This window comes from Miniopterus schreibersii (assembly GCF_964146895.1).
Source record: "Miniopterus schreibersii genome assembly, chromosome: X".
Taxonomy (NCBI): Eukaryota; Metazoa; Chordata; class Mammalia; order Chiroptera; family Miniopteridae; genus Miniopterus; species Miniopterus schreibersii.
This window is the reverse complement of record NC_138104.1, coordinates 96,784,990-96,811,297: the sequence shown is the minus strand read 5'-3', so window position 1 is coordinate 96,811,297 and position 26,308 is coordinate 96,784,990. Positions and strand designations below refer to the sequence as shown.

At 41.3% G+C, this 26,308-nt stretch overlaps 1 protein-coding gene across 7 annotated transcripts in view; it reads right to left on the bottom strand.

Moving 5' to 3' along the window:
• Positions 1–26,308, bottom strand: part of SH3KBP1 (SH3 domain containing kinase binding protein 1) — a 309,900-nt gene that overhangs the window by 48,189 nt on the left and 235,403 nt on the right. For all 7 annotated transcript variants that reach the window (XM_081126121.1, XM_081126120.1, XM_081126118.1 and 4 more), the window contains 4 exons: positions 22,273–22,380; positions 6,748–6,799; positions 3,724–3,804; positions 894–1,053 (listed from right to left, as the gene is read on the bottom strand). In XM_081126121.1, the coding sequence (XP_080982247.1) occupies positions 894–1,053; positions 3,724–3,804; positions 6,748–6,799; positions 22,273–22,380 (401 nt within the window). The remainder of the gene's footprint in view (positions 1–893; positions 1,054–3,723; positions 3,805–6,747; positions 6,800–22,272; positions 22,381–26,308) is intronic.

The following is a 26,308-nucleotide window of genomic DNA, read 5'->3' as shown; positions in this document are numbered from 1 at the left end:
CATGAGCCTAGAAGCCTGCCTGACTCTAACACCAGGGCATTGAAGCCCTGTGAGACTCTCACCATGCAAACTTAGCTCAAAAGAACAAAACTCTAGTGAGTGACTGTGTGTTGACAGGCACATGCAAAGATCTCCATGCCACCAACTTGCTCTGGTATATTATGCCAACATGTATATTATACATGTAATGGTAGAAAGTTCTGACAATGAACCTGTGTAGAGAAAACAATTCCTTGTGGAGTGATGGGCATCTCATGTCTGGAAGGCACAGTGCCCAACTCTGGCTCCACATTACTAACTCATGAGTCCAGCCAGCCAGTGAACAAATATGAGTTTTTGCCAGGCACATCTTGGAAGGCATGCCTGAACAAAATATGTCCCTTGCCTTTGAGAGTCTCATAAGTTCAGTACACTAAGAAAATATTTGCCATGATGGGTCCCGGGTTCTACAATAGGGCTGTGTAGTCAAGGCAGAGGGAGCCTGGAGGTATGGAAGGAGGCACCACAGAGTAGGGAGGAGGTTAGGGGACTGAGCTGCCAGTGAGACGTGTGCACCTGAGGCCAGTAGGATGTCCAGGGGATGAAGGTGGGCATGGCACCTGCATTTCCAGTCTGAAGGGCCATTGGTCCTGTTCTAATAAAGTACAGGGAAAATGCCTGCCTGTGAGTGGGACCTAAATGCTCTGCTGCCGCTCCCAGACTCGCATCCACTTCTGTCTGAGCACCGGTGCAAGGACAGAAGTGGCAGAGTTCTCGACAGCTTTGCTGAGGGTGGAAGGGCAGCTTTACCTGCCCCCATCCCTCAGTCAGACACTCAAGGCCCTTCTCCAGTATCCTTAGGCCACCCATCACCCACCCCTGTAGCCACCCCAGGGGTGAGAGCAGAGCAGTACCTGGTGTGGGTCAGGGGACCCACTGGTCGTTCTGGTCTCCTCGGGGGCAGTGCACCTGGTCTGCTGAGAGAATTGGTCTTGGGTGGCCGTGGCTTTTTTGGCGGTATGGCAGGAACGGAAGGCTTCTGTAAATCCAGTTTTGGCTCTCTCTCTGGTCTTTCTTTAAGTCATTGTTTTAAAAAGCAGAAAGAAGACATATAGATCTAGTGTAAGTGCCAGTACTTATGTGCAGATTACTTATTTCATGCTTTAAAAAAATCACCAATGCCATTTGTGAAGGTGAAGTTGGACACTGAAAAGCATGTTTTATTCTTTGTCAATTTAGAAGAAGCCCTATAGATCCACAGCTTACTGTTTGCCTTTGCTCATGCTGGTACCTCTGCCTGGAGGGCCCTTCCAGCCACAGACCACCCTTGGCAAACTCCTACTCATCCTTCATTAGGCCTACTCATCAGGCCTGGATGAAATGTGACACTACCATGTTCCCCTTCTCAACAGCTGGACCCATCCTCAAAGGCAGACTTAACTTTCTCACCTGAGCCACGAAGAGTAGCCCTGTATAAAAAGGCTCCACTTGGATACTTGCTGAGTGTCTGTATGCTTGGCACAGCCTGGAGGCTGTCAGCCCCAAGGGCAGGGCCCACACCTGGTCTTCTCTCTAGAAGCTTGCACGGCACCAGGCACATAGCAGGTGCTCAGTAAATAGTTGACAGGTTTGATAAATGACGCGCAGAACCTGCTGGATGTGGGGAGGAAAGAGGCCTGACACCTTTCAGGTCGGCCTGTGTAAAGAGCCATAAGCCAATAATGGGGGAAGAGTTTCAGGAAACAAGGACTAGTTCTGGATTCTTTTTGTGCAGTTTGAACTTGGGAGGTAAACTGGGGCTTCACAGGTATTTGGTTTCCAAGGGTTTTTTGAGTCAGAGCTATTAAAATGAAGTTAAAGCCATATTTGGTGGCCCAACTGGGCAGTGCTGTGACAGCTTCATTTTCCTGTCCCCAATTAGCCTTGCCCTGTTCATGGTATAAAAAGCAGGTATCCACATTCCTCTTTATAAAGAATGAACTTTAGAGAGTTGCCCACCAGAGGACAGGCAGGTTCCCTATGTTCACTTGTAGCTGGAACTTTGAACACGTTTTACTTGCAAACACCATATTGTTTGGGTGCCCAGGCCAATTGGCCAAGCTTTTAAAAGCCCATCAGCTATTGTGTAGCTATCATAGTGCTCATCCCCATAATATTTTGGTGGGGGAATATGCTCCATCCAGGAATGCTGGGAACTCATTAGCTGGTACATGGGGAGCAGGGGAGGAAGGGCTCAGCTGAAACACAAAGGAGGAGAGATTCCTCCTGCTGGAAAGGATAGGAGGCCAAGTCTTAGAGTAGGGCTGGCTCCCTTGTTTCTCTGTTGGTTTTTTTTCAAAAGAGTGGAGAGAAAGGGATTGAAAGAGGAAGTGTATATATATAATCCTCACCCAAGGATATGTTTATTGATTTGAGAGAAACATTGATGTGTAAGAGAAACATCAATCGGTTGCCTCTCTTACACGGCCTGACCGGGAATCGAACCTGCAACCTAGATATGTGCCCTGACCTGGAATTGAACCTGAAACCTTTCTGGTGTATGGGGACAACACTTCAACCAATCAAGCCACCTGGCCAGGGTCCCTGTTGCTTTTGATCAGGGCTTCTGTGGCACAGAACAAGGGATCCTGGGAGGGAAAGAAACCAGAAGTGTGTGGCCACTTGGCCAGCCAAGTAGGATGGCTGTTCACATGTAAGCTGAGTCCATATGTTAGCTGAGTCCATATGTTAGCATGGAACAGAGTAGGAAGTGTCCTCATTAAGGAGCCTGGCTATTAGCCAGAAACTAGCCATGTGTCCTTTATGAGGACAGGGGGTGGTGTCTGGTTATGTCACAACACACACTTTTATCAAACAGCTATCCATATGGCACATGGTCAATGGCTATTTCTTCATTGATCTGTGATACATATCCGACCTTTATAATGAGGTTCCACAACTCAAGTTCACTATGAAAGAAAGAGGTGTAACTTCTTAAGAGCTCACAATGTCAGTAAAACTTTTGGCAGGCTAAAATATTAAATTTCACAATAAAATTGAGGCCACCAAGGAGCACTTCCACATAATTACATTCATTAACTCAGCATTTCTCTCGTGACTTACAAATAACTGCTTTTTAAAATGGAATGTGCTCTGCTTCTTGTTCATAATAATAACATGGCACCTTCTCCCACAAAACGCGTGATCAATCAAATCTTAGGCACCCAATAAAATGAGTCCTTCCACAGTATGAAGATTTCCTTGGGAGAGACACTCAGAATGGTAGAAATCAAACACATCTGTAAAACTGACTGTGTGAGATGGGTTAAACTACTTCCTTGCAAATGACATTTCTGACCACCTTCAGGGGACTGTAGACACTGAGCTGCTTCTTCTGGTTTTGTCATGCTTCCCCTCTCCCAGCATTCTGGATGGAGGACATGGGTCTGTAGCCAGGGTCAAAGGCCCAGGAGTGACTGAGGGTGAGGATGCTGCTGGTGTGGGCAGAGTGGTGATGGCAGGAAGACTGGGATAGAAGATTGTGTTAAGTGACTGGGCCTGTTGTTTTCATTTGATGAGAACTTCTGGCCCAAAGAAACACCATATAACCCTCTCCCCTATTTCCTTAAATATGGGATATTTAAAAGCAATCAAAACCATATTCCAAAGAATGAGCAAATTCTGTGGGTAATCCGGACTAGCCTTGTCACAGACGGCTTCATCTCTTGCTGTTCTAGAAGTGCCAATGCAGACTTGATTTCATACCTTTTTCTTCTGTTCTGTTTGGAAGCGTTTCTGGTCTTTCAGGAGGTATCTTTTTAATTTCATGTTTTCTCTCAGTGGTACCTAGGGGGGGAAGGATAACAGTGATGAGAAAACATTTTCTCTACTCATTTATTAGACATGCCAGCATTTTAAATATTTATCAGGAACAGCAAAGTTAATAGATTTTTTTCCCTAAGCTGAGTGCTGGTGTTATTTGGCAAACACAAGTTGCTAAGAAACAGAGCAGAAGCCATTTCTGTCCTGTGTCATTAAGTTTGCCTGCCTATACATCCTTAATTTATAAGAATACCACTAATACTTTTTGATATTTAAATCTGACTTCCTTAGGCATCAAAATAGTTACAGGAAATTCTTGGGTGCAGGCAGGGAATGTGTATAAATAAATAAAGAAGTTAATCTTCAAAATATGCAAATAAGGGACCACTGGGTATTGTGCTCTATAAATAAAAAGAAATTTCACATGGACCTGGGTTCCATTTTGTAGCACTTTTAAAATATGGCCTCAAATAGTTTGCTACCCCTCCCATTAAGGGGTGAGGTCTATGTTACCTGTCTGGAATGTGGGTGTGCTTGTGATTGCTTCAACCAGTGGCTGATGCAATACCATATAATTTCCAAGGTTATGTCCTAAAAGACCAAGTAGCTTATGCTTTACTTGTTAGAATACTGAACATCCATGTAAGAAGTGAACTGCCCTGAAGCCACCATGCTGCAGAGGCCACATGTAGGCCATTTATAGTCACTCTGGCCTACAACCCCAGCTGAGACCAGCCTTTCAACTACCCCTGCCAAGGGAAGCCAGACATGAGAGTGACGTGGTCATCTTCCAAGTGGATCTGCCAGCATCTCCTGGTCCAGAACTCCAAGCTGAGGTCCCACACATCATGGAGAAGAGAGACAAGACACCCTGGTCATGCCCTGTTCAAATTCCTGACCCCAGAATTCGTGTGCATAAGAAGATTGTTGTTTTACACTGCCCAATTTGGGTGGTTTATTATGCAGCTGTAGTAGCTAGAACATATTTTTAAATGGACAGATGTGCAAAGAAGACATGGTAGTTCTCCCTAAGTCCTTTCATTTGTGTCTGAATCCCTCAAATATTACTTTTCCCCAAATGTACCAATTAGCCTTTCCTCTTTACCCATGTGGACTGCAGCAGCTCCCTTTCCTGGCATTTTCATCAGCGTAAGTGACTTCAGACATGTAAGAACACTTGAAAAATAGCTAATGCATAAAACCAATCACAAGTACTCCTCTGATTTATGGACTTGGTTGAGTGCTTGACAAGCTCCTTACATGACCAGCCCTATGGATGGGTGCTTGGTCCTAAAATCTCAATTATATCTAGCATAAAAAGCCAAAAGAACTTTAAAAAATTTACTGAACACATACTTCACCTAAATCTCCTCAACAACTCACTACAAATTAAACACTATATCTGATTTTTGTCGATTTCATATCTGAATTTTTGTCACATAATCAAACACAACGAAAGTTGATGATGGGGAAAATATGTACCTCTATCTCCCCATCACAAAGCTTTTCCCAAGATCATTCAGCAGGATAAATGAACAATAATAATGTAGGAAGGTTAAAATGTCATCTATCTTTGCCCTCAGAAATCCAGCATAACCTTTGGTAAAACTGTTTTGAAAGGATAAGAATTTGGCTACCATACTACAATCTAGTCTCCTAATGATAATGAAGAAGTCCAGTATCATTCCTAGAGACACAGGAGGAACTAACCATCCTTCTACCATGAAGAATCTAATCCTAGATACATTCTGGGCTACCTGAACCTTGAACCACTCAACTCATCAAGTTGGCCTCTGATCTGTCACCAAGGCCCCTATGGAAAAGGGTTTTCAGAGACAAGAAAATCAATAGCCTGCTTTAATTTCAGCACAATAAAATATTTATTCAGCCAGAACCACTAGGTGGCAAAACTAAACTGCTCAATGCTGATGAGGATGGGGGTGGAGCAGAGATGTAATTAACATCCCATTTCAGGGCTTAATCTCTATAATTCTCAACTATGCTGAAGGGAATGAAAATGGAATTTGGGGTCAAGCTGATTTTCCCACCAAACCTGGTGAGCCAAAAGAACTTTAATAAATCCCTCCTAATATAATCTGTAAATCCAATCTGGAAATTTATTCATACTTTAAATGCTACAGAAATATCATAATTATTGAGTGTGCAGAACTAAAAATATCCCTACTCTTCTTCTGTTTTAGTTGCTAATTTTTAAATGCCACTTACCTAGTTATTCATGGAGGAATTTCTCTCCATAATTAGTTTTTAACAATTATAAAGAGGAGTTCTATTGGGAAATATGAATTATCTTTATGTATGAGACTCCATTGTGCAACGAGTTACCCAATGTCTGACATCAAGTCTTCCCACATTATTCAACTTTAATATCTGAACTGCACAGAAAAAGTGAATTAGACTCCTTTCAAGATTAAAAATATCATGAGGAAAAGTACTTATTTCTAGAAAAATATTTTTTGTTGGGGGTAAGTGAAATAAGTACAAATTTTGGTTAACCACATGGGACAGACATTCAAAATTCTGTGCCACTATACATGTATGATGACCCTATGACCTGTGGAGAGTAATCCCTTCCAAGCTGATCCTCGATCTGGCAGACATAGGCGAAGGAGGACAATTAGGTTCTTCCCTCTTCAAAAGCAGTTTATTAAAACAATAAAAACAAAGCAGACAAAACTGGTTTATTCCAAAGCCAAGTCTTTCTGGTCATTCTCTTTGGGATGTTTGACTTTTTTTTTTTTGCTGTATCAGGGATACATTTTAAAGATATGTTTATTTTTTAAGAAAAACAGCAGTTATTTAAAACCTGCCTGCAGAGATGTAATCATTACTTCCCAATTTGGCAATCTGTGGCATTTGAATCTAAGAATCTAGAGCTCTACCAAGCATGCTGTAAATACACGCAGAGAACAATGCACATTGTGTTGACAGAACTGAAAGGTACCTTACCTGCCCCTTGTTTGATGACAGGAGCGGATGGAGGAGGTGGCTTCTTGGGTCTCTGAAAAATTAATCAAAATGATACCAGATGAGATTGCTGGCAAACCTGGCCTCTCACACAAGGACCACAGACAGTGTTTTCTAGATGTCGTTTGGACAATCCAGAGAAGCTCTCCAAAAAAAGAGCAATTCTCTAAGGATGTTACATTTTGGCACCTTTAAACAAACACTAAAATACATTCAGTCTGCAAAACAAAACTCTGATGGACAAATGAAATACCATTTCCCCCTTTCTAAATTTGTAACAGCCTTCTGGAAAAGCTTGGCTCAGCAAAAAATGGCCTGAAACCAGCAAGCACAATGGTACTCCTACGCTGAAACTGCATTTGCAATTAAGATTTAATCTGCTGAATAACCAAGCGATTCAGAGTCATTGGGGTGACTTTAAATGAGATCTGCTCTGGATATGGGACCTTCAACAAAATGAAGGCTCGGGCTGGTGTCCCTTGGTGGGGTTCTAAGCCTGCTGCCCCTTTCCCTCCCAAGGCTGCCAGTAAGGCCCCCCCGCCCCCCCAGACCAGCTGTACTCTGGAAACTGGAATAATGGAGTTTCTTTGCCTATCAGTCACTACTTGTTTTACTCTCACATCATGTCACTCCATAGGTAATGGAGGCAGCAATGCAATCAATGGCATTTATTCCTGAACTGGTTCTAGAGTATCTCCCTATTCACCAGGATTGACTATAGGAGAGAGATGGTGAGGCTGCACTTGGCAAGTGATTCAGGGGCCAAGAATCCAGCCAGGGCACAATTCTTGGATACTATTCTTGGACGGGGTGAAGGAGGCTAAAGACAAACAAAGAACCGTCTCAACATCAAATCATTACGGAAAGATGGAAATGGGGAGGGTTGGAACATGGGATCCATGTTGTTGCTGACACTTCTGACTCTCTCTGGGCATCATACACTTGTGATTAAAAAAACAACAACTACTCATGGACTCTCTTCTGTGCTGTGAAAATTCACTCCTGACATTACTGCAGGGACCAGCAAATGCATCCGCCCATCCTCGGCCCGCCACATCAGTGCCCACCAGAGCCTGATACAACACCAAGGCACAGGGGAAAAAATGGTTTCAAGTAAAACCTAGAGATACAAGACGCACAAGTCACTTTTTCAGGGGGGTATCACAGCCTGTAGACTCTGGATTCAATGACATTTCAGCTCTGTTCTTTATTAGGTGGGTGATTTAGCCAAGTTACCCCTGAGTAAGTAGTTTGCATGGGGGGCAAGAGGTGGGGCTTCAGAATGTCATTAAAAATCCTGGCTCTTTCAGTTATTAGCATGGACAATGGGCAAGTGACCTCACCCAGCTGAACCTTCTCATCTGTAAAAATGGTAATAATATTACCTCTCTCTTAAAGAGGAGGCAGTTTCAGAGCAGAAGGAGTTGGTAAGCACTGCCTTGTTTAATCCTCTTGACAACTCCATAAGTAGTGATATTATTATGCCCATTCTGCAGATAAAATAATTGAGGCTGAGAGAGATGAAGGCACTTTCCCAAGTCACCAGGATATTAAATGGGGCAGGGAGCTAGAAGTCTAGCCCAGAGCTGTCTGACCCACAGAGTGCTCTTAAGCACTATGAAGGGTCCATCCTGCCAGAGAGTGTCCACAAGACAAACCATCATGTGGCTGTAAACCACACATAGAGTCTAGGAAAGCACAAGGAGCTGCAGTATGTTAAAATTAAAAAACAAACAAACCCCAAAATGGGTATCAAACTGCAGCTACAGTATGAGCTTAACTCATTTTATATGTAGTTAACTGTAGCTTAACTCATTCTGTATGTAGGTTACAATACATACAGAAAGAGAAAAACACTGGAAAACAAGAAATTTACAGTGCTCTCTAGAATTATGAGTGCATACAAGCATGTGTTTCCTTAATATTTTTCTGTCTTGTCTACATGCATACAGATTTTATTATTAAAAAAGAAAGATGCTCAAAGGCTACCTCTCCTTGCACATAAGCCCTCCCCCAATGGATGTTCCAGCCCACAGATCTTACACTACTCTTTCCCCTTTTGCCAGCTCCTTCTAGATCCCTACCCCCAGGTCCTTCCCTTTTCTTCTTCCCTTTTCTATGTATAAATTAGACCGGGGACAGATGTGTGTTTACCTCATGAAGTTGTCATTGAAACTCTGCCAATTAACCTTGCTTTACCTCAAGATCTGAGTAATTTCTTATTCATGAAACTGCCAACACCCTGTGGCCTAATTCTTCTCAGCCAAGCTCCAACAAAGCCTACCTTGCAGAAGTCTTCCTCACCTTCTGCTGGTTTGAAAACTTTTATAACCAATTTCACATGAGCTTCCTCTTGCCGAGGCTATTCCTCCAGCGACCTTGCCTCAAACCGCAAGGCCCCAAATTAAAAAAGACAATAACAAGTCATCATATTTTCCAAGATTACTGTGCAACGAACAAAAACCCTGAGTGTTGTGTCAGGTTTGGTATGTAGCAAACATGCAATGAGACGGCAGAGCAGAGGGGCATCAAAAGAGGCATGATGGGAAGTGTTGGGCTAACATAACAGTGTGTGAAAAGTGTGCTCATGGCAAGTACATGCTTGAATGTGGCAGAGGAAGGAGGCAGAGGTATGAGGTTGTGTTTGGAGCCCTGGCCACTATGGAGGCAGGTGGAGCAGTTTTGAAGGAAGGAACAGTTTGCGAGCTGTCTGTCTTGCATCCACGATGCTTGGTCAACACTGGCTAGATGTCTAATTTGCTTATTAGCAGAGTAGGTTTACAGGTTGTCCTTTTTTCCCCCCTTGACTTCACTCTGATTCTATCAAACTTAGCCTTCCTGCATCCTTAGATGAGAAATGATACCACATTTTCAAATACGATGTCTTTCAAGGTCATTCTAAACAAAAATCAGGTCCAGGGTTCCATGTAGCTCCAGACCAGGGGTGGGGAACCTTTTTTCTGACAAGGGCGATTTGGAGATTTATAACATCATTCCAGGGCGAGACAAAATTATCAACTTAAAAATTAGCTATGAAAAAGCTCCTAGATTTATTGAATTTCGATTCCTGCCTGCGGTTGCCTTGACAGGGCCAGACCAAATGATGTTCCTCACCCCTGCTCTAAAGCAACCCCCAAATAATTAATAAAGACTTGTACATGAGCCTACATTGATTTTTTTCTTTTAATGTAATGGGAAAAGAGAGTAGTGACAACTGAAAGGCAGGCTGGGTAAATCTGTAGCAAAATGTGACAGTCAAAAATTCATCACTGGAGTTCACAATTTTCAAATAAAAAGACAGAAGCACATCACTTAGTTGATTTCTCCCAAAATGTCCAATTGTGACTGGATAAAGGAGATTGGACTACAGGGTCCTTCACGTTAAGCAGTAGGTCAACATTTTCTCTGTGGTGTTTACTAGTGTTAACTAGTTCTGGTAGGTGTGCAGACAGAAACATCTTCAACTCAGACGAGTATTTTAAGTCATGAATTTTTATTGTTCTATTTATTGTCTCTATCCCTCCCCCTATGGTGAAAGTAAAACACTCCAACTCCAAACTCAGGTGGCTCAGCCTGATCAATTTGCAGGTAGATGCTGAAAACGGAGGATCTTAGATGGGGTATATCAACAGCTAAGTGGTAGCCAATGTGCACCCAGAGCTCACATCTCTCAATGTCCAGACTGTGGAAATTCATTAAAAAAGAGACAACATGAAAATGTTCAGAACAAAATCAATGAGTCAACATTTTCTGATTTCTCCCATGGTCTTCACATAAAGTAGGGCACAGAGGCCTGTGTTTAGAGCTGTTGGCTTAGACAGAAGCAACAAACACCATCCTTCAATGGATACAATAACTAGAGTCGATTTATTACCATTATTTCCAGGAAGGAAGCAGATCTGAAAGTTCAGGAGTGAAGACAGCAGGAAGGTAAGTTTTGCTTCCTGCTGAAGGATTTCAGAATTGACTCTGTTCTTTGGCAAGTCTGGCCAGTCCCAAGTGAAAGAGCTCATCATCTGGCTCAATCGTCCTCCCTGGCAGGAATTTTCACTCACCACTTGGCCTCTTGAGCCAGTCTGCCTTCAGAGCTCTGGTACCAGACATGTGGTCTAGTGAAAATAACTAGAGGAGTGTGCCTCTGATGGCTGAGTACCCCTTAGTAGGGTTGGGCCTTTGTTAGAGGAATGTGGTAAGGTTCTGAAAGCAAATTTTAGCTTGATTTGGGGCCTTGGGAAGCCCTTCTCCAGGCATTCAACTAAATTCTTTGGAGGTGTCCATGTGTGAGACTGCAGAGGGTGACACAAGTGGACAGTTCCTGAGCAGGGCACTCCTTCATGCCTCTAGAAACACACAGAAGCTTCCACTCTGCCCTTTTCTCCCTTGTCCCTGGAAGACTGGCAACACCTTTGAGGTGTGCAGCTGAGGCCATACTTGGGAATACAGTGTCTGTAAATGCCCCTCTGCACCCTAGAGTGACCAGCATAGGAGATCCTCAGGAGCCACCACAGAACCTACTGTTGGCAGGGTCTCTCTCAAGTTTCCTTTCCTTAGTTTCTGGCCTGGTGGCCTACATCCATGGTCTCCCCCTTGGCTCAGGTTATCCAGATTGGCGGCCTAGTGGGCAGTAACCCAGGCTTTGGTATTCAGCTTCTCCCTAAGATGTTCTCTCAGTTCAACTCTTGACTCACCCCTTTGTTCCATCTATCCCACCCTGAAAATGATGACCTCGACTCCATGCCCAGACCTCATGTCTAGATGGAAGGACCTGGGCCCCCTGTTTGTCTGGGAAGAGAAATCTGACAAGGAAACTGGCTTCCCCCTTCTGCCACCTCCTTACTAGTATAGGAAAGAGTAGCAAGTAGGAGAAGAGGGACAGAAGGAAGGGAAGGTACACCTTGTCATGAAACGACCAAAGGACAAAGGATTCCTGATTGCCAACCATGTACCATGAATACTGCTATGGGCTGAAAGCTTGTCCACTGAATGGATCCAAAATTCATATGCTGAATACATTTACAAACAATAAGAGTCACTAAAATGGGGATAAAAGGACCCCCAAACTAAAGAAAAGAAAAAATTGCTAGAAATAGACCTTGATGAGATGGAGTTAAGCAAGTTATCAGAAACAGAGTTCAGAGTAATGGTTGTAAAGATGCTCAAGGAAATTAATGAGAACCACAAGACACTTAATGGGAAGGTCCAGGAACATAATGAAAACATGAAAAAATAGCTAGATATGATAAATAAGAACCAGGCAGAAATGAAGAATACTATATATGATATCAAGAATACGCTGGAAGGAATTAAAAGCAGGCTCAATGAAGGAGAAGATGGAATATGTAAGTTAGAAGATAAGGTAAAAAAAAAATCAGAGCAGCAAAAAGAAAAAACACTTAAAAAGCATGAGGGCAATTTAAAAGAACTTTGGGAAAACATGAAGCAAAACAACATTTGCATCATAGGGATGCAGAGGGGGAGGAAAGTGAGCAAGGGATAGAGAACCTGGTAGAAGAAATAATGACGGAAAACATCCCTAAACTGGTGAAGGAGAATGTCACACAAATTCAGGAAGCACATCGGGTTCCAAACAAGAGGAATCCAAGGAGACTCACTCCAAGACACATTATAATTAAAATGGCAAATGTTAAGGATAAAGAGAGAATATTAAGGGCTACAAGAGAGAGACAAGCAGTCACCTACAAGGGAACCCCCATAAGGCTGACAGCAGATTTCTCAACAGAAACACCTCAGGCCAGAAAGGAGTGGAATGAAGTTCTCAAGGTAATGAACAGCAAAAACCTGCAACCAAGACTGCTTTATTCAGCAAGGCTATCATTTAAAATTGAAGGTGAAATATAGAGCTTCCCAGACCACAGAAAGCTTAAAGGAGTTCAGTGCCACCAAACCAGCACTGCAAGAAATGCTAAAAGGGCTGCTTTAAGAAGAAGAAAGAAGAAATATTGAGAGAAATGTACAACAGCATAAAGGGGAAAAATGGCATTAAATAAGTGTATATCAATAATAACCTTAAATGTGAAAGGAATAAAAGCTTCAATCAAAAGACATAGGGTGGCTGAATGAATAAAAAAACAGGACCCATATATATGCTGTCTATAAGAGACCCACCTGAGAGCAAAAGATTCACACAGGCAGAAAGTGAAGGAATGGAAAAAAATATTATATGAAAATGGAAATGAAAAATAAGCTGTAGTAGCAACACTTACTTCTGACAAAGTAGACTTCAAAATAAAGAGCATAACAAGGGACAAAGAAGGTCACTTCATAATACTAAAGGGATCAATCCAACAGGAGGAAATAACCCTTACAAATACATATGCACCAATATAGGGGCACCTAAATACATAAAAAATTTCTTGGTGGACTTTAAGGGGGAGATCGACAGCAAGACAATCACAGTAGGGGACTTTAATACCTCACTGTCATCACTGGACAGATCATCAAAACAAAAAATCAACAAGGAACAGAGACCTTAAATGACACACTAGATCTAATGGATTTAATTGACATTTACAGAACATTTCATCTCAAAGCAGTAGGATGCACATTCTTCTCAAGTACACACGGAACATTTTCAAAATTAGACCACATGTTAGGGCACAAAGCAAGTCTCTACAAGTTCAAGAAGATTGAAATCATATTAAACATCTTCTCGGATCGCAATGGCATGAAACTAGAAATCAACCACTACAAAAAAATGCAAAAATATTCAAACACATGGAGGCTAAATAGCATGTTATTAAACAATGAATGGATTACCAATGAGAACAAGGAAGAAATAAAAAACTTCCTGGAAAAAAAAGGAAATGAACAGGTAACAACCCAAAATCTATGGGACACAGTGAAAGCAGTCCTGAGAGGAAAATTCATAGCATTACAAGCATACCTCAAGAAACAAGAAAAAGTTCTAAAAACCATCTAACACAACAACTAAAAGAATTAGAATGAGAACAGCAAGAAAAGCCCTGAGGAAGTAGAAGGAAGGAAATAATAAAAATCAGAGCAGAAATTAATGACATAGAGACTAAAAAAACAACACAAAAGATCAATGAGACCAAGAGCTGGTTCTTTGAAAAGAGAAATAAGATTGATGAATGTTTAGCAAATGTTTGCTTACCAAAAAGCAAAGAGAGAGGTCCCAAATAAAATCAGAAATGAAAGAGGTGAAATTACAACTAACATCACAGAAATACAAAGGATTGTAAGACAGTATTAAGAACAACTCTATGCCAACAAACTGGACAACCTGGGTGAAGTGGACAAATTCCTAGAAATATACAATCTTCCAAAGCTAAATCAGGAAGAATCAGAAAACCTGAATAGGCCAATAACAACTAATGAAATTGAAGCAGTAATCAAAAAGCTCCCAGCAAATAAAAACCCTGGACCAGATGGATTTACAGGCAACTTTTACCAAACATTCAAAGAAGAATTAACACCTATTCTCCTCAAAGTATTCCAGAAAACTCAAGAGGAGGGAAAACTCCCAAGCTCTTTTTATGAGGCCAGCATCATCCTAATCCCAAAGCCAGATAAAGACACTACAAAGAAAGAAAATTATAGGCCAATATTCCTGATAAACATAGATGCTAAAATCCTCAACAAAATACTAGCAAACCGGATCCAGCAATATATTAAAAAAGATCATATACCATGACCAAGTGGGATTTATTCAGGGGATGCAAGACTGGTATAACATTTGCAAATCAATAAATGTGATACATCACATAAACAAAATGAAGGACAAAAATCATATGATCATATCAATAGATGCAGAAAAAGCATTCAACAAAATCCAGCACCCATTTTTGATAAAAACCCTCAGCAAAGTGGGAATAGAGGAAACATACCTCAACATAATAAAGGCCATATATGACAAATCTACAGCCTACATTATACTCATTGGGCAAAAACTAAAACCATTTCCCTTAAAAACAAGAACAAGACAGGGTTGTCTGCTTTCACCACTCTTATTCAACATAGTACTGGAAGTCCTAGCCACAGTCATCAGACAGGAAGAAAACATAAAAGGTACCCAAATTGGAAAGGAGGAAGTAAAACTCTTGTTATTTGCAGATGACATGGTACTGTACATAGAAAACCTTAGAGACTCCACCAAAGTACTACTAGATTTGATAAATGAATTTGGCAAAGTAGCTGGATACAAAATTAACATCTGAAAATTGACAGCATTTTTATACAGCAACAGTGAACTCTCAGAAAGAGAAACTCAAAAAACAATACCATTTTCCATTGCAACTAAAAATACAAGCTATCTAGGAATACACTTATCTAAGGATGTAAAAGACCTGTACTCAGAAAACTACAGGAAACTGAAAAAATAAATAGAGAAAGATATAAACAAGTGGAAGAATATACCATATTCAAGGATTGGAAGAATTAATATCATTAAAATGTTCATACTACCCAAAGCAACCTATAGATTCAGTGCAATTCCTATTAAAATACCAACAGCATATTTCACAAAGCTAGAACAAATATTCCAAAAATTTATATGGAACCAAAAAAAGACCCAGAATAGCCACAGCCATCTTGAGAAAGAAGAACAGAGTTGGAAGGATTACTTTACCAGATAATAAACTATACTACAAAGCCATTATAGTCAAAACAGCCTGGTATTGGTACAACAACAGACATCTATCAATGGAACAGAACAGAGACCCCAGAAACAGATCCAAGCCATTATGGTCAGTTAATATTTGACAAAGGAGGCAAGAGCATACAATGGAGTAAATAGAGTCTTTTCAATAAAGGGTGTTGGGAAAATTGGACAGGTACGTGCAAAAAAAAATGAAACTAGATCACCACCTTACTACACACACAAGAGTAAAATTGAAATGGATTAAAGACTTAAATGTAAGTCGCGAAACCATAAAAATCCTGGAAGAAAACATAGGCAGTAATGTCACAGACATCTCACGTAGTGGAATTTTCACTGATACATGTCCTAGGGCAAGAGAAACAAAAGAAAAAATAAACAAATGAGACTATATCAAACTAAAAAGTTTCTGACAGCAAAAGAAATCATCCCCAAAATACAAACGTACCTCACGGTAGGGGAGAACATATTTGCCAAGGATGCATCTGATAAGGGGCTAATTTCCAAAGTGTTCGAAGAACACATACAACTCAACAAGAGAAAGCCAAACAATCCAATTAAAAAATGGGCAAAAGACCTGAATAGACACTTCTCTAAAGATGACATACAGATGGCCACGACACATATGAAAAAATGCTCAGTGTTGCTAATCATCAGAGAGATGCAAATTAAAACCACAATGAGGTATCACTTCACACCTGTCAGAATGGCTGCCATCAATAAATGACAAATGGCATGTGCTGGTGAGGATGTGGAAAAAGGGGAACGCTGGTACAGTGCTGGTGGGAATGCAGACTGGTGCAGCCACTATGGAAAACATATGGAGGTTCCTCGAAAAATTTAAAAGGCAACTGCCTTTTGACCCAGCGATCCCTCTTCTAGAAATATATCCTAAGAATTCTGAAACACTAATCAGAAAGAATATATGTATCTCTATGTTCATAGCAGCACAATTTACAATAACTAAGATCTAGAAACAGCCCAACTGCCCATCAGTGGATGAGTGGATAAAAAAGCTGTGGGACATTTATACCATGGAATACTATGCAGCTGTAAAGAAGAAGGATATCATACCATTTGGGACAGTATGGATGGACTTGGAGACTATTATGCTAAGCAAAATAAGCCAGTCAGAGAAAGACAAATATCACATGATCTCATTTATATGTGGAATCTAAAGAATATAATAAACTGATGAACAAAATAGATTCAGTGACATGGAAGCATGGATCAGACAGGAATCTCAGAAGGAAGGTGGGGGTGGGTGGGTGGGGGAAATTAACCAAAGAATTTATATACATATATGCATAACCCATGGACACAGATAATAGTGTGGTGAAGGCCTGGGGAGGGGAGTGGGTGTGGGGTGGAAGAAGTCAATGCGGATAAAAGGGGATATCTGTAATATTTTGAACAATAAAAAATAAAAATAGAAACAAACAAACAAAAAAACAAAATTCATATGTTGAAACCTAGTCCTCAATGTGATGGTTTGGAGGTGGGGCCCTTGGAGCGTGACTATTTCATTTAAGTGGAGTCCTCACGAATGGGCCTGGCGCTCTTATAAAAGAGATCCTAGAGAACTCCCTTAACTCATCTACCTTGTAAGGATACAGTGAGAGGATAGCTGTCTATGAACCAGAAAATGGGCCCTCACCAGATGCCAAATCTGCCAGCACCTTGACCTTGAACTTCCCAGGTTATAGAGTGTGAGAAATAAATTTCTGTTGTTTATAAGCCACTGAGTCTATGGTATTCTGTTATAGCAGTCCAAATGGACTAAGATACATCACATGCTATTAGGCCCCATGAAGGAGAAGCTCAGGGCATGGACTCTGCCTTCAAGGGGATTACAGTTCAGATGGAGTGATGAGAAAGAATCACCTCAGGCAAGAGGGGCTCAACTGTGAGAGTACAGGCTGTAAGTATCAATGGAGAAGACAGAAGGAGCACCATCCAGGCCACTTCAGGGAAGCTTAGTTAGGGCTCCATCATAAGGCCATACTTGGGCAACATTAATCCCATGACAATCCCCACCTCTGCAGGTGAAACTATCCAGGAAACTAAGTGTACAGACAAATAATATTGTAGGTGAGTTTTTCCATAATGTTGCTTATTAGAAGCACATAGTAATTTCTTTTTGGAATACTGAATACAGGAAAATAATTTATTGGGAAACTTTAGAAATTAGAAAGAAGAGTGGTTCTCAAAAGGCTGAAAAACCATGACTAGGAACAAAGAAAATTTTGACTGAGAACAGTTCTATAAACTGAGTTGTCAGATTATAGGGGCTAAGGTAAGGGGCCTCCTAAGAACTGTGAAAAGAGAGTGCAGTCAAAGTTAAAACAGCAAAATTCACCTACAGTGGATTAGCCCTTGTGGAATTCAAGGAAAAGATTTCCTTTCCTGTAAAAGTTAGAACTGCAAAACTCCTACTGATCAATCTAGAACAATCTTAACAGTTGCAGTTGAGTAGAATTATCTTAAGGTTGGCACTCAACTGTAGTCAAAAACATGGGACACCTACTTGATTGTACCACAATGTGTCTAGATATTGATGTTGAACAGGAAGGGTCTGGTCAGCCATGAAAACAGAAAAATGGAGTTGCCGAGGCCAACGGTGTAGTGCTTTTGCAAGTATCATCTGGGTTTAGCTGAATTCAACACAGAGTTCCCTTAGCAAACCTTTCCCTCTGGTGCTTGAGGGGGCCTCAAGCTATACGTGTGAGGCCCTTCATGAGAACAACTAGCTCCTCTTGCTTTCAATCATTGCTCTCCCAGAAAGCACCAAATAAATGGTGGTTTCCTGTAGAATCTGGCTTCTAAGGAATCAGGCCCACATGGAACAAATGTCCAGGGCAGGCAGACCCAGGCATTCCAGACAGGCTGATGTTTCAGTTCTTGTCAGTTCAGCAATTGGTAAGCTGGCAGTCTGCTCCCTGAGTATGTCTTTGTGAGTTGGAAAATGTGACCATGCATCAGTCATGAGCATGTTTAGAAATCTTTGAGGGTGGGTTTGTGTGTCCCTGAGGCTAAGAGGCAGACCCTCCTTCCCTGTGGAGCATTCACCAAGGAAACTATAGGAATCTTAGCAATGCCCCAGTTCATGACATGGTACAAATTCAGAAGAGTCCTCCAAATCAATGCATGTTAGATAACATCCTCTGGTGATTTGCACAGTTTCTCTTAAAAGGACTGAGACCTGAGACTTTCTTAAAACACTATCTTTCAGAAACATTATCTTTCAGAAAACCTCTTCTAATTCAATGACAGCGGGAAGTTGTTTCTGCTGTTCTTGAGAGCCCCCAGTACCCGTTTTCCTTCAGTAATAATGACAGAGCACTGCTTCATTAGAGCTCTCGGAATATTGAATCTTTCCATTCTGATATTCAATTTTACCGTCAAGGCTTGAAATAAACAGCCAGCCATTGAATTTAGGTTCTCTGGTAATTAGCCTATATAATCACTCTAACATATGCACTGAGAGATCAATGGCTGCTCTCCGGGAATATCTTGAGGAAAAGCCCGATAGTGTCTGTCACCCTTGTGAGAGATAATTCGCTGAGGACTCCCTGAAAGGAAGACCGTTAAGAATTCCCAAAGGCCCCGTGGTGACCACCTGAATCCACACCCCCGCAGAAAGTACACCAGCTTCGTGGGGATGCCTCAGTGACGCCTATGAATTCAAGAGGTCTGGTGTTGAATAAATGCTATTTGCTGCCATCTACCCTAATCATCATAGATTGTCTTCTTTTCTGGGTGAATGACTGCAACCCTAGCCACTGGCAAGACAAGATGACATCTGCTGAAACCAGTGGCAGAATGTTTTAGACACTGTCATTCACATAGTGCCTTTGTATTAATGATCCTAATCATCTTTACATAGTCCACTCAGCCCCATCTCCAGTCACGTTGCCATCATCACTAACTCACCAATACTCTGGGTGCAGCAATAAAGGCTGGTATAACAAACCAATGCCAAGCTGGTTGGCTGGTTTTATAGGCTAGAAAGGATGAAAAAGAATGTAATACTTTGAATTTTCTAAGAGCTAAATGTCACATTATACAATCACTCTCAGCTGTAGCTATTACTTTGTCTGACAGGTATGGCTATTGTTTCTCTAAAATTGAGTTTTCTGCTTCTTAGGGACAAGATTAAAAGATCTATCAGAGAGATGTTGACTGCCTGTCTCAGGTTGGAGAGATGCCCATGGGGCCCCAAAAGCATGCATGCTTCAACAAGCAAGCCAAGATGAGTCCACTCATCACTGACAACTTCACTCTTTCAGTAGAAATCTTCCCTTAATACTTTATGTAACAAAGCAGAGCTTCTAGGAAAAAAAGTATGCCATGGAGCCTCTCTCACCTGAGTGAATTTATTGCTCCACTAAAATATGACTGGGAACTAGAAGGTAGGGCACCACCACGTAGGCAACCACAGGCTTTGCCCATTTGTTAAAAGAATGACCCAGACTTTACCTCAGCCTTCGAAATTATATTACCTCAATCAGAACCAAGAAAATGGCAAATGTCTAGTAGGACAGCATGCTTGCTCATTCCTTGGCCAAAGGAGGAGTCACCATGAAGGTCTTGGCACCTAAACACTTCAGGATGTGACCACCTTTTACTAGGCTTGCAAAGAGCAGTGAGAAGGGTGAGGCAGGGAGTCTAGATGACCCCCTTGCCTCCACTCCCTGGGACAGGCCCACCCTCAGGGTTCTTTTGGAAAGGTGTGGTAGGTTTCTACAGCCATGAATAGAAGATCTACTGCTCAATTCTAAGCACACAAGGGCAGCAACCGTATGTACTCTTCACTTCCCATCAGCCAGCATGGTGGCCAGCCCAGAGAAGGGACCCAACAAATACAAAGTGAATAAATGAACATAAAACATAATTGTCATACAGCAGATTCTGAAAAAAATATAGGAAATAACATGAAGATTATGCCACTGTGCTTACTTTTCTCTAGAAATCTATTTTATAAAGCACTAGATTTCTTTTTAAAGACTGTTTATCAAAGTTCTTAGATTCATTTGGATTCCCACGGAAGCTACCAGGACACCAAGATAATGCTATGTTGCCTTGATCAGCTGAAGCAAAAAGAACCACAGTCAGATTTCTACCATTACTGCAGTTTTAGCTGGAGCCTTCCCACATTTGTAGTAATTACAAAGACTGGAGTAGTGCACATGTATGGGACATTTACCAAGTACCAGCTGCTGTGCTAAGGAATTCATATGCATCATCTCAGATAACCTTCTCAAGAGTTCAACAAGGTAGGTACAATTATGCTCACAATTTTATAGCTGTGAATACTGAGGCTTAAAGACATTCAGTGAGTTGGCCTTGAACTTAACAAGTAAGTAACAGAGCCAGGATTCAAGCCCAGGTCTATCAGAAGCTACAGCCTAGAGTTACAACCACTATACTCTATAAATGTTTGCCAAACTTCATTCCTGTCTCTTATTGTCTCAAAACATTTACTATCTAGTCATGACTAAGTGTTAGCATCTGTTTTTGTCAGGGATGAATCTGTAAACTGATAACCCACCACAGTGATTGATTGTCATCAGTGAAAAAGGCTCAAGTGATTTTGGTTGGTAGAAAATTTCTTTACCAAATGGTGAGCTCATCTCTGTTCTGTGAATTTATTCCCCTCCTAAAATATGGGGGTGGGAACTGGAAAGTGGAGTTGTCATCACTTAAACAGATACCTGCTTCTATACAAGCACTTCCAACACTAATGTGCAAACAGATCATCTGAGGATCTTGTTAAAATGCAGGTTCTGATGCACCAGGTCTAGGGTGGGGTCTAAGTATTTCTAACAAGCTACAGGTAATGCTGATAAAGTATGGTCCATGGACCAGCAATAAGTATCAAGGATCTAGAAAACACTAGGAAGAAGAATCTAGATTCTCTGGATCCCAAACTCAATTCCAAAAGAGAATAACAGGTGTGAAACAAAACATCCTTCAGCTAAATAATACAAGAAAGTAAGCTACAAAAAGCCTAAAGTGTGTGGCCCCAGGCTTCAAACCAATCTAACAATCTGCAGGACATAATCTTGGTGGGCATTGACACCATCTAGCTTCTTGAACAATTACATCCATTCATCTAAGCAGCACATACACCATCAATGCTGTTTAGTATCCTTGGTAACCAATCCTCCAGTACTGTAGCTATCCTTTCCAAACCTTAGCTCCATGGGAATGGTGATGGGTCAAAGTCAAGTTCAAGGTCCAGTAAGAGAGCCCTCACAGGCATGAAGAGGGCCTTGGCCAAGAAAGGCAGGAAGAAGTCATGTGAAAGCCTGAGCAAAGAGCCCTGAGGTGCAGAACAGGATGGGCAGGAGCAAATCTCCGCTCCCTTATAATATAGAGTGCTTCTAACTTTTCAACATTTCTTGTTACATCATCAGCAGAGAAACAATACACCTGAAATGAGGCAAACAAAGATGGACTGGCTCATTTAAACAATGGCATCATATAATGAGACTCCACAGAGAAAAAGAAAGCACAGATCAGAGGTGTGTATATATACATATATGGATGTGTGTGTATACATGTCTATATATGTGCATACACACACAGAGTATAAGATTAGCAGGCCTCACTCTGTATCCTCAGCTTCGCAATGTGTTTTTCAGCCACTTCACCACCCCAAGGGCCTGCTATATGGACACTGGCATATACTTACCAGATAGAGCCCCCCGGGGTTCTTGCCATTTATTTGGTTGTTTAAATGTGCAGGGACTATACTTAGTGCTCTGCACACATTATCTTGTTTATTTATCCAACAACCCTGTAATAATGATCACTGTTTCCAGCTGACAGATAAGAAAACTGAGATCAAAGCCATGAAGACTTACATTCCCCTCCTTTTCAAAGTCCGGTGGAAGCAACTTCACGAAGTTATCAGGGAACACTCCTCGTCTGCCATTGAGCTCTCCTTCCCACCAGCCTACATCGATGCAATCCTAGGAAACAGGAGAGCAGAAAGTGAGAAATGGGGCAAGCATGCTCCAGAGAGGTCTGATATCCCTTTTAGAGAGAACTGAGGCTCTTTCCTTAAGGTGCAACAATGGTTACTAAGATTAAGTCAGCACAAACCCCAAAGTCAGATGGGAGAACAAAAGGTTAAGTGTCCTAGAGCTTCTGGATGGGACTCAAAACCCACTGCTGCTTTTAGATGCCCTGAATCAAAAGGATCATTTTCTCCTTTAAATATTTTGGAAGATATGTATTTTCTTCATTATAATTTTACTGAAATAAAAATATCTCACTAAGTGCAGACGTGCTTTAGAAAATATCACATGCACAAATGTCCTCTTTGATTAGTTTGTCACAAAGCCTGTTGAAATTAAAGAGGGCTTTCTGACAGGCAGCCAAGCATAAGAAAAATCATACTTTCCGCAAGCTCATTAATGTACCACTGGCCTTATCTTCTCTTTTCAATGTTGATGGGACACAGTTGTCAACATGAAAAGCCTTTCCCTCACCGCACAGAACTCAATGTTTGCTCACTAAATGAATGAGTAAATCTATTTTATCTTCCAGATCCAACCTGCTTCCCTTTAAGTAATCCCTATTCTGTTCATTCACTTGTCAAACATTTACTGAGTGCCTACTCTGTGCCAGGTGCTAGGGGGAGAGCAAGAGCCGGCCTTTGCCAAACTTCCATCCTGAGCCACCCACTTCTATTTTTCCCCATATCCAATTGGTTGGAAGTCTGATTTGTTCTAATTTTATAACCTATATAAAATTTGTCCTCTGGGTCCAATTCCACTTCTACCACTTCAATCCAAGGCTCACCTGGCCTGCTGTAAACCTCCTCACTTGGGCATTTCCTCCTGCCCAGTGTAGTACAATATACACACCACTGTCAAGTGTGCATCCTTGAGTAAAAATCTTATCCTCATATTGTATCAACAACTTCCAGCTAAAGCCCCAAATGAGCAAAGGCTTTCAAAAAAAAAATACTAGGAACACAGAAGACTTTTAAAGTTACATATGAGGCAAGAAATGCTCAAGAAAGTGAGATCATGCTCGGGGCTCATGGAGAGACCTACTCATGGTCCTACAAAACACCATGGGGTTGGGGAAGGAGCCAGGGGGGCTCAAGCAGCAGATGTGCAGCTGGCCTAGGACTTGGCTGTTGGGCCCTGGAGAGCCGTAGCTTAAGTAACTCATTTGTGTCTTGCTAGATCATATATTCCAGCAAGGTGAGGAACACATCTGACTTTTCACCATTATACCCCCAGCCCATGGCACAGTGCCAAATGTAATAAACATTTGAGGAATCAATGAAGACTCTTTCTAACCATGAGTTCTGTGATCTCCTGCAGTCTAATACTTGGATTGCTGCAGGATAATATAACCTCTATATACCTTAAATCGTGATAATTCTACAAGTTAACTTATGGGCCAACCTCAGGTGAGAAGTGATCATCAACATCCCTTCCCCCAATGGTTTCTGTTACAAGGATAAACTGAACTTTCAGAAGAGAATGTGGGTTTTAGAAATGGGTCCTTAATCACAGACTCTAAATTCTAGTCCCAACCAACACCACAAAACAGACACTTGAAGCAATCACGTTCAGATTTACCCAGAACAATACAAGACTCAAAAGACTTCCAACATGAGGGTATGCTTACCTTCCTTGAAAAATGACAATGAGAAGTCCAGGTAACTATTCTGGTCACACCTCCTAAACAATCTAGCATCAATCCCAAAAGAAGGGATTCATGAACAGGGTGGTGGCGGCAGTATGTGATGATGGCTCCTGCGGCTATTCCAGCCCTGAGATGTTATGTCATGAGCAATAACAGAGAAGTTTATGGGGCTGGAATTTGTTTACTACTAATTGTTAGAAATTGTTTTCAGGTACAAGGATCTGCTCCTGAGGAAATGCCTGGCACATTTTTTCCTCCTCTTTTTCTGGACAAGTTCTTCTCATCTTCAAAGCCCAAGTGAAACTCACCTTTAGGAAGGTGACTATGATGTATGCTTTATCTTTTCTCTAGCACTCTGTATTAATTTGCACTTCACGATATTCAATTCAACAGGTAGCTATTAAATGCAAAATATATTTAAGTTCTTCTGTAGGCACCTAACATTAAACATGCAGAGAACATGATCCCTAACCCCAGAAAGCTTAGAGATTTACATGAAAGACAGACAAACAATATTACACAAGGTCCTTTTTGGTAACCGGTATTAACCAAGAAATCTGGTACCAAAGAGGACAGAATCATTAATAGCTTTTCAAATACTCTTAAATTTTTTCATCTGTGAAGGGTTTGCTTATGTGAGGAATGGACTTCACTTCAAATTCATTTCTGATCATTTGATACAGAATTATGCCCACAAAAGGCACTCAAATATTGTTTAGTGCTACATTTCTTTTATTATTATTATTTTTAAAATATATCTTTATTGATTTCAGAGAGAGGAAAGGAGAGGGAGAGAGAGAGATAGAAACATCAATGATGAGAGTCATTGATCGAGCCCGCAACCCAGGCATGTGCCCTGACCAGGAATCGAACCCCTATAGCCTGGATCCTAGGTCGACGCTCAACCGCTGAGCCACTTCCGGCCGAGCTACATTTCTTTTAAAAGGTGATTTGACTTTGGGTGGTAAACACACAATGCAATATACAGATGATGTACCAGAATTGTACACATGAAACCTATTTAAATTTAAACCTCACCCGGCCGGGCGTGGCTCAGTGGTTGAGCATTGACCTAGGATCCAGGTGATCGGGGTTCGATTCCCGGTCAGGGCACATGCCCGGGTTGTGGGCTCGATCAATCACTCTCTCATCATTGATGTTTCTATCTCTCTCTTTCTCCCTCTCCTTTCCTCTCTCTGAAATCAATAAAGATATATTTAAAAAAAAATTAAACCTCAATATATTTAATTTTTTTAAAAAAGACTTTCAAACTTTCTAAATGGTGCAAATCTATGCTTCGCCTTAGCCTTATGCAAGCAGTAACCCAAGAACCATTGTAATGAAGCTTTTCGCTTCATATGTGAGAGAAAAATAATGAAAACTGTAATAAGCAAACACATATCCAGAATAAGAATAACTTTAGAACTGATGCCTGCCTACAGGGGAAAACAGTGCATATCACATTACAGTTATTATATCTCCCATCAGTGGTGAATGGCTTAAATGGCTCATCTATACTTTGCTTCTTAAGGAAAACACTAACAGTGCTAATTATTGTGTAATTCAAGGTAAGAGGGAAAGAACAAGACAGAACACAATCTAATTGTTTTGATTAGTATGAGAACAAACACAAAGCTCATGGATGAGATAAGCACATTCAAAAAAGAAAACTGCCAATGTTTCTTAGACTACTAAGAAAAGGGGAAATGGGAGCCTACTGCAGGACAGAGAATAGCCTCAGGTCAAGGTGCCAGCAGTGGGATGGAGACTTACAGAGAACCAAGGCATTTCTTTTTTCTAGCAAAAGAAGCTAATTTAAGGGAAACAAACAATTTTGGCAGCAAAATGAGAAGTGAAAATAAGTCCTCCTCAACAAACCAGACAAAACAACTAACCTTTGATGGCAGAGATGAAGAGAGAATTATTAGTACAAGCGCTGTGTTCCCGAAATGTAAAAGAACAGCAAATTCAATTTATTTACTGAGGATGTGAAATATACAGGATAAGAGAGGAATTCAGATGAAAAAAGAAAATAATCATGTCCTCATGGGGCTCCCAAGCTCAGAGCCTAGTGGAAGATGCAGACATAGTGAATCGATATGGTACAGAAACACTGGCAAGAGCGCTAGGCTGGATTTCAAAACAAGTGGGACCCAGAGAAGCTGGGCAGCCTGGAGGGAGAGAATGAGTGCAAGAACTGAGGTGATGAGAAAGGTCAAGGGCAAGATCACC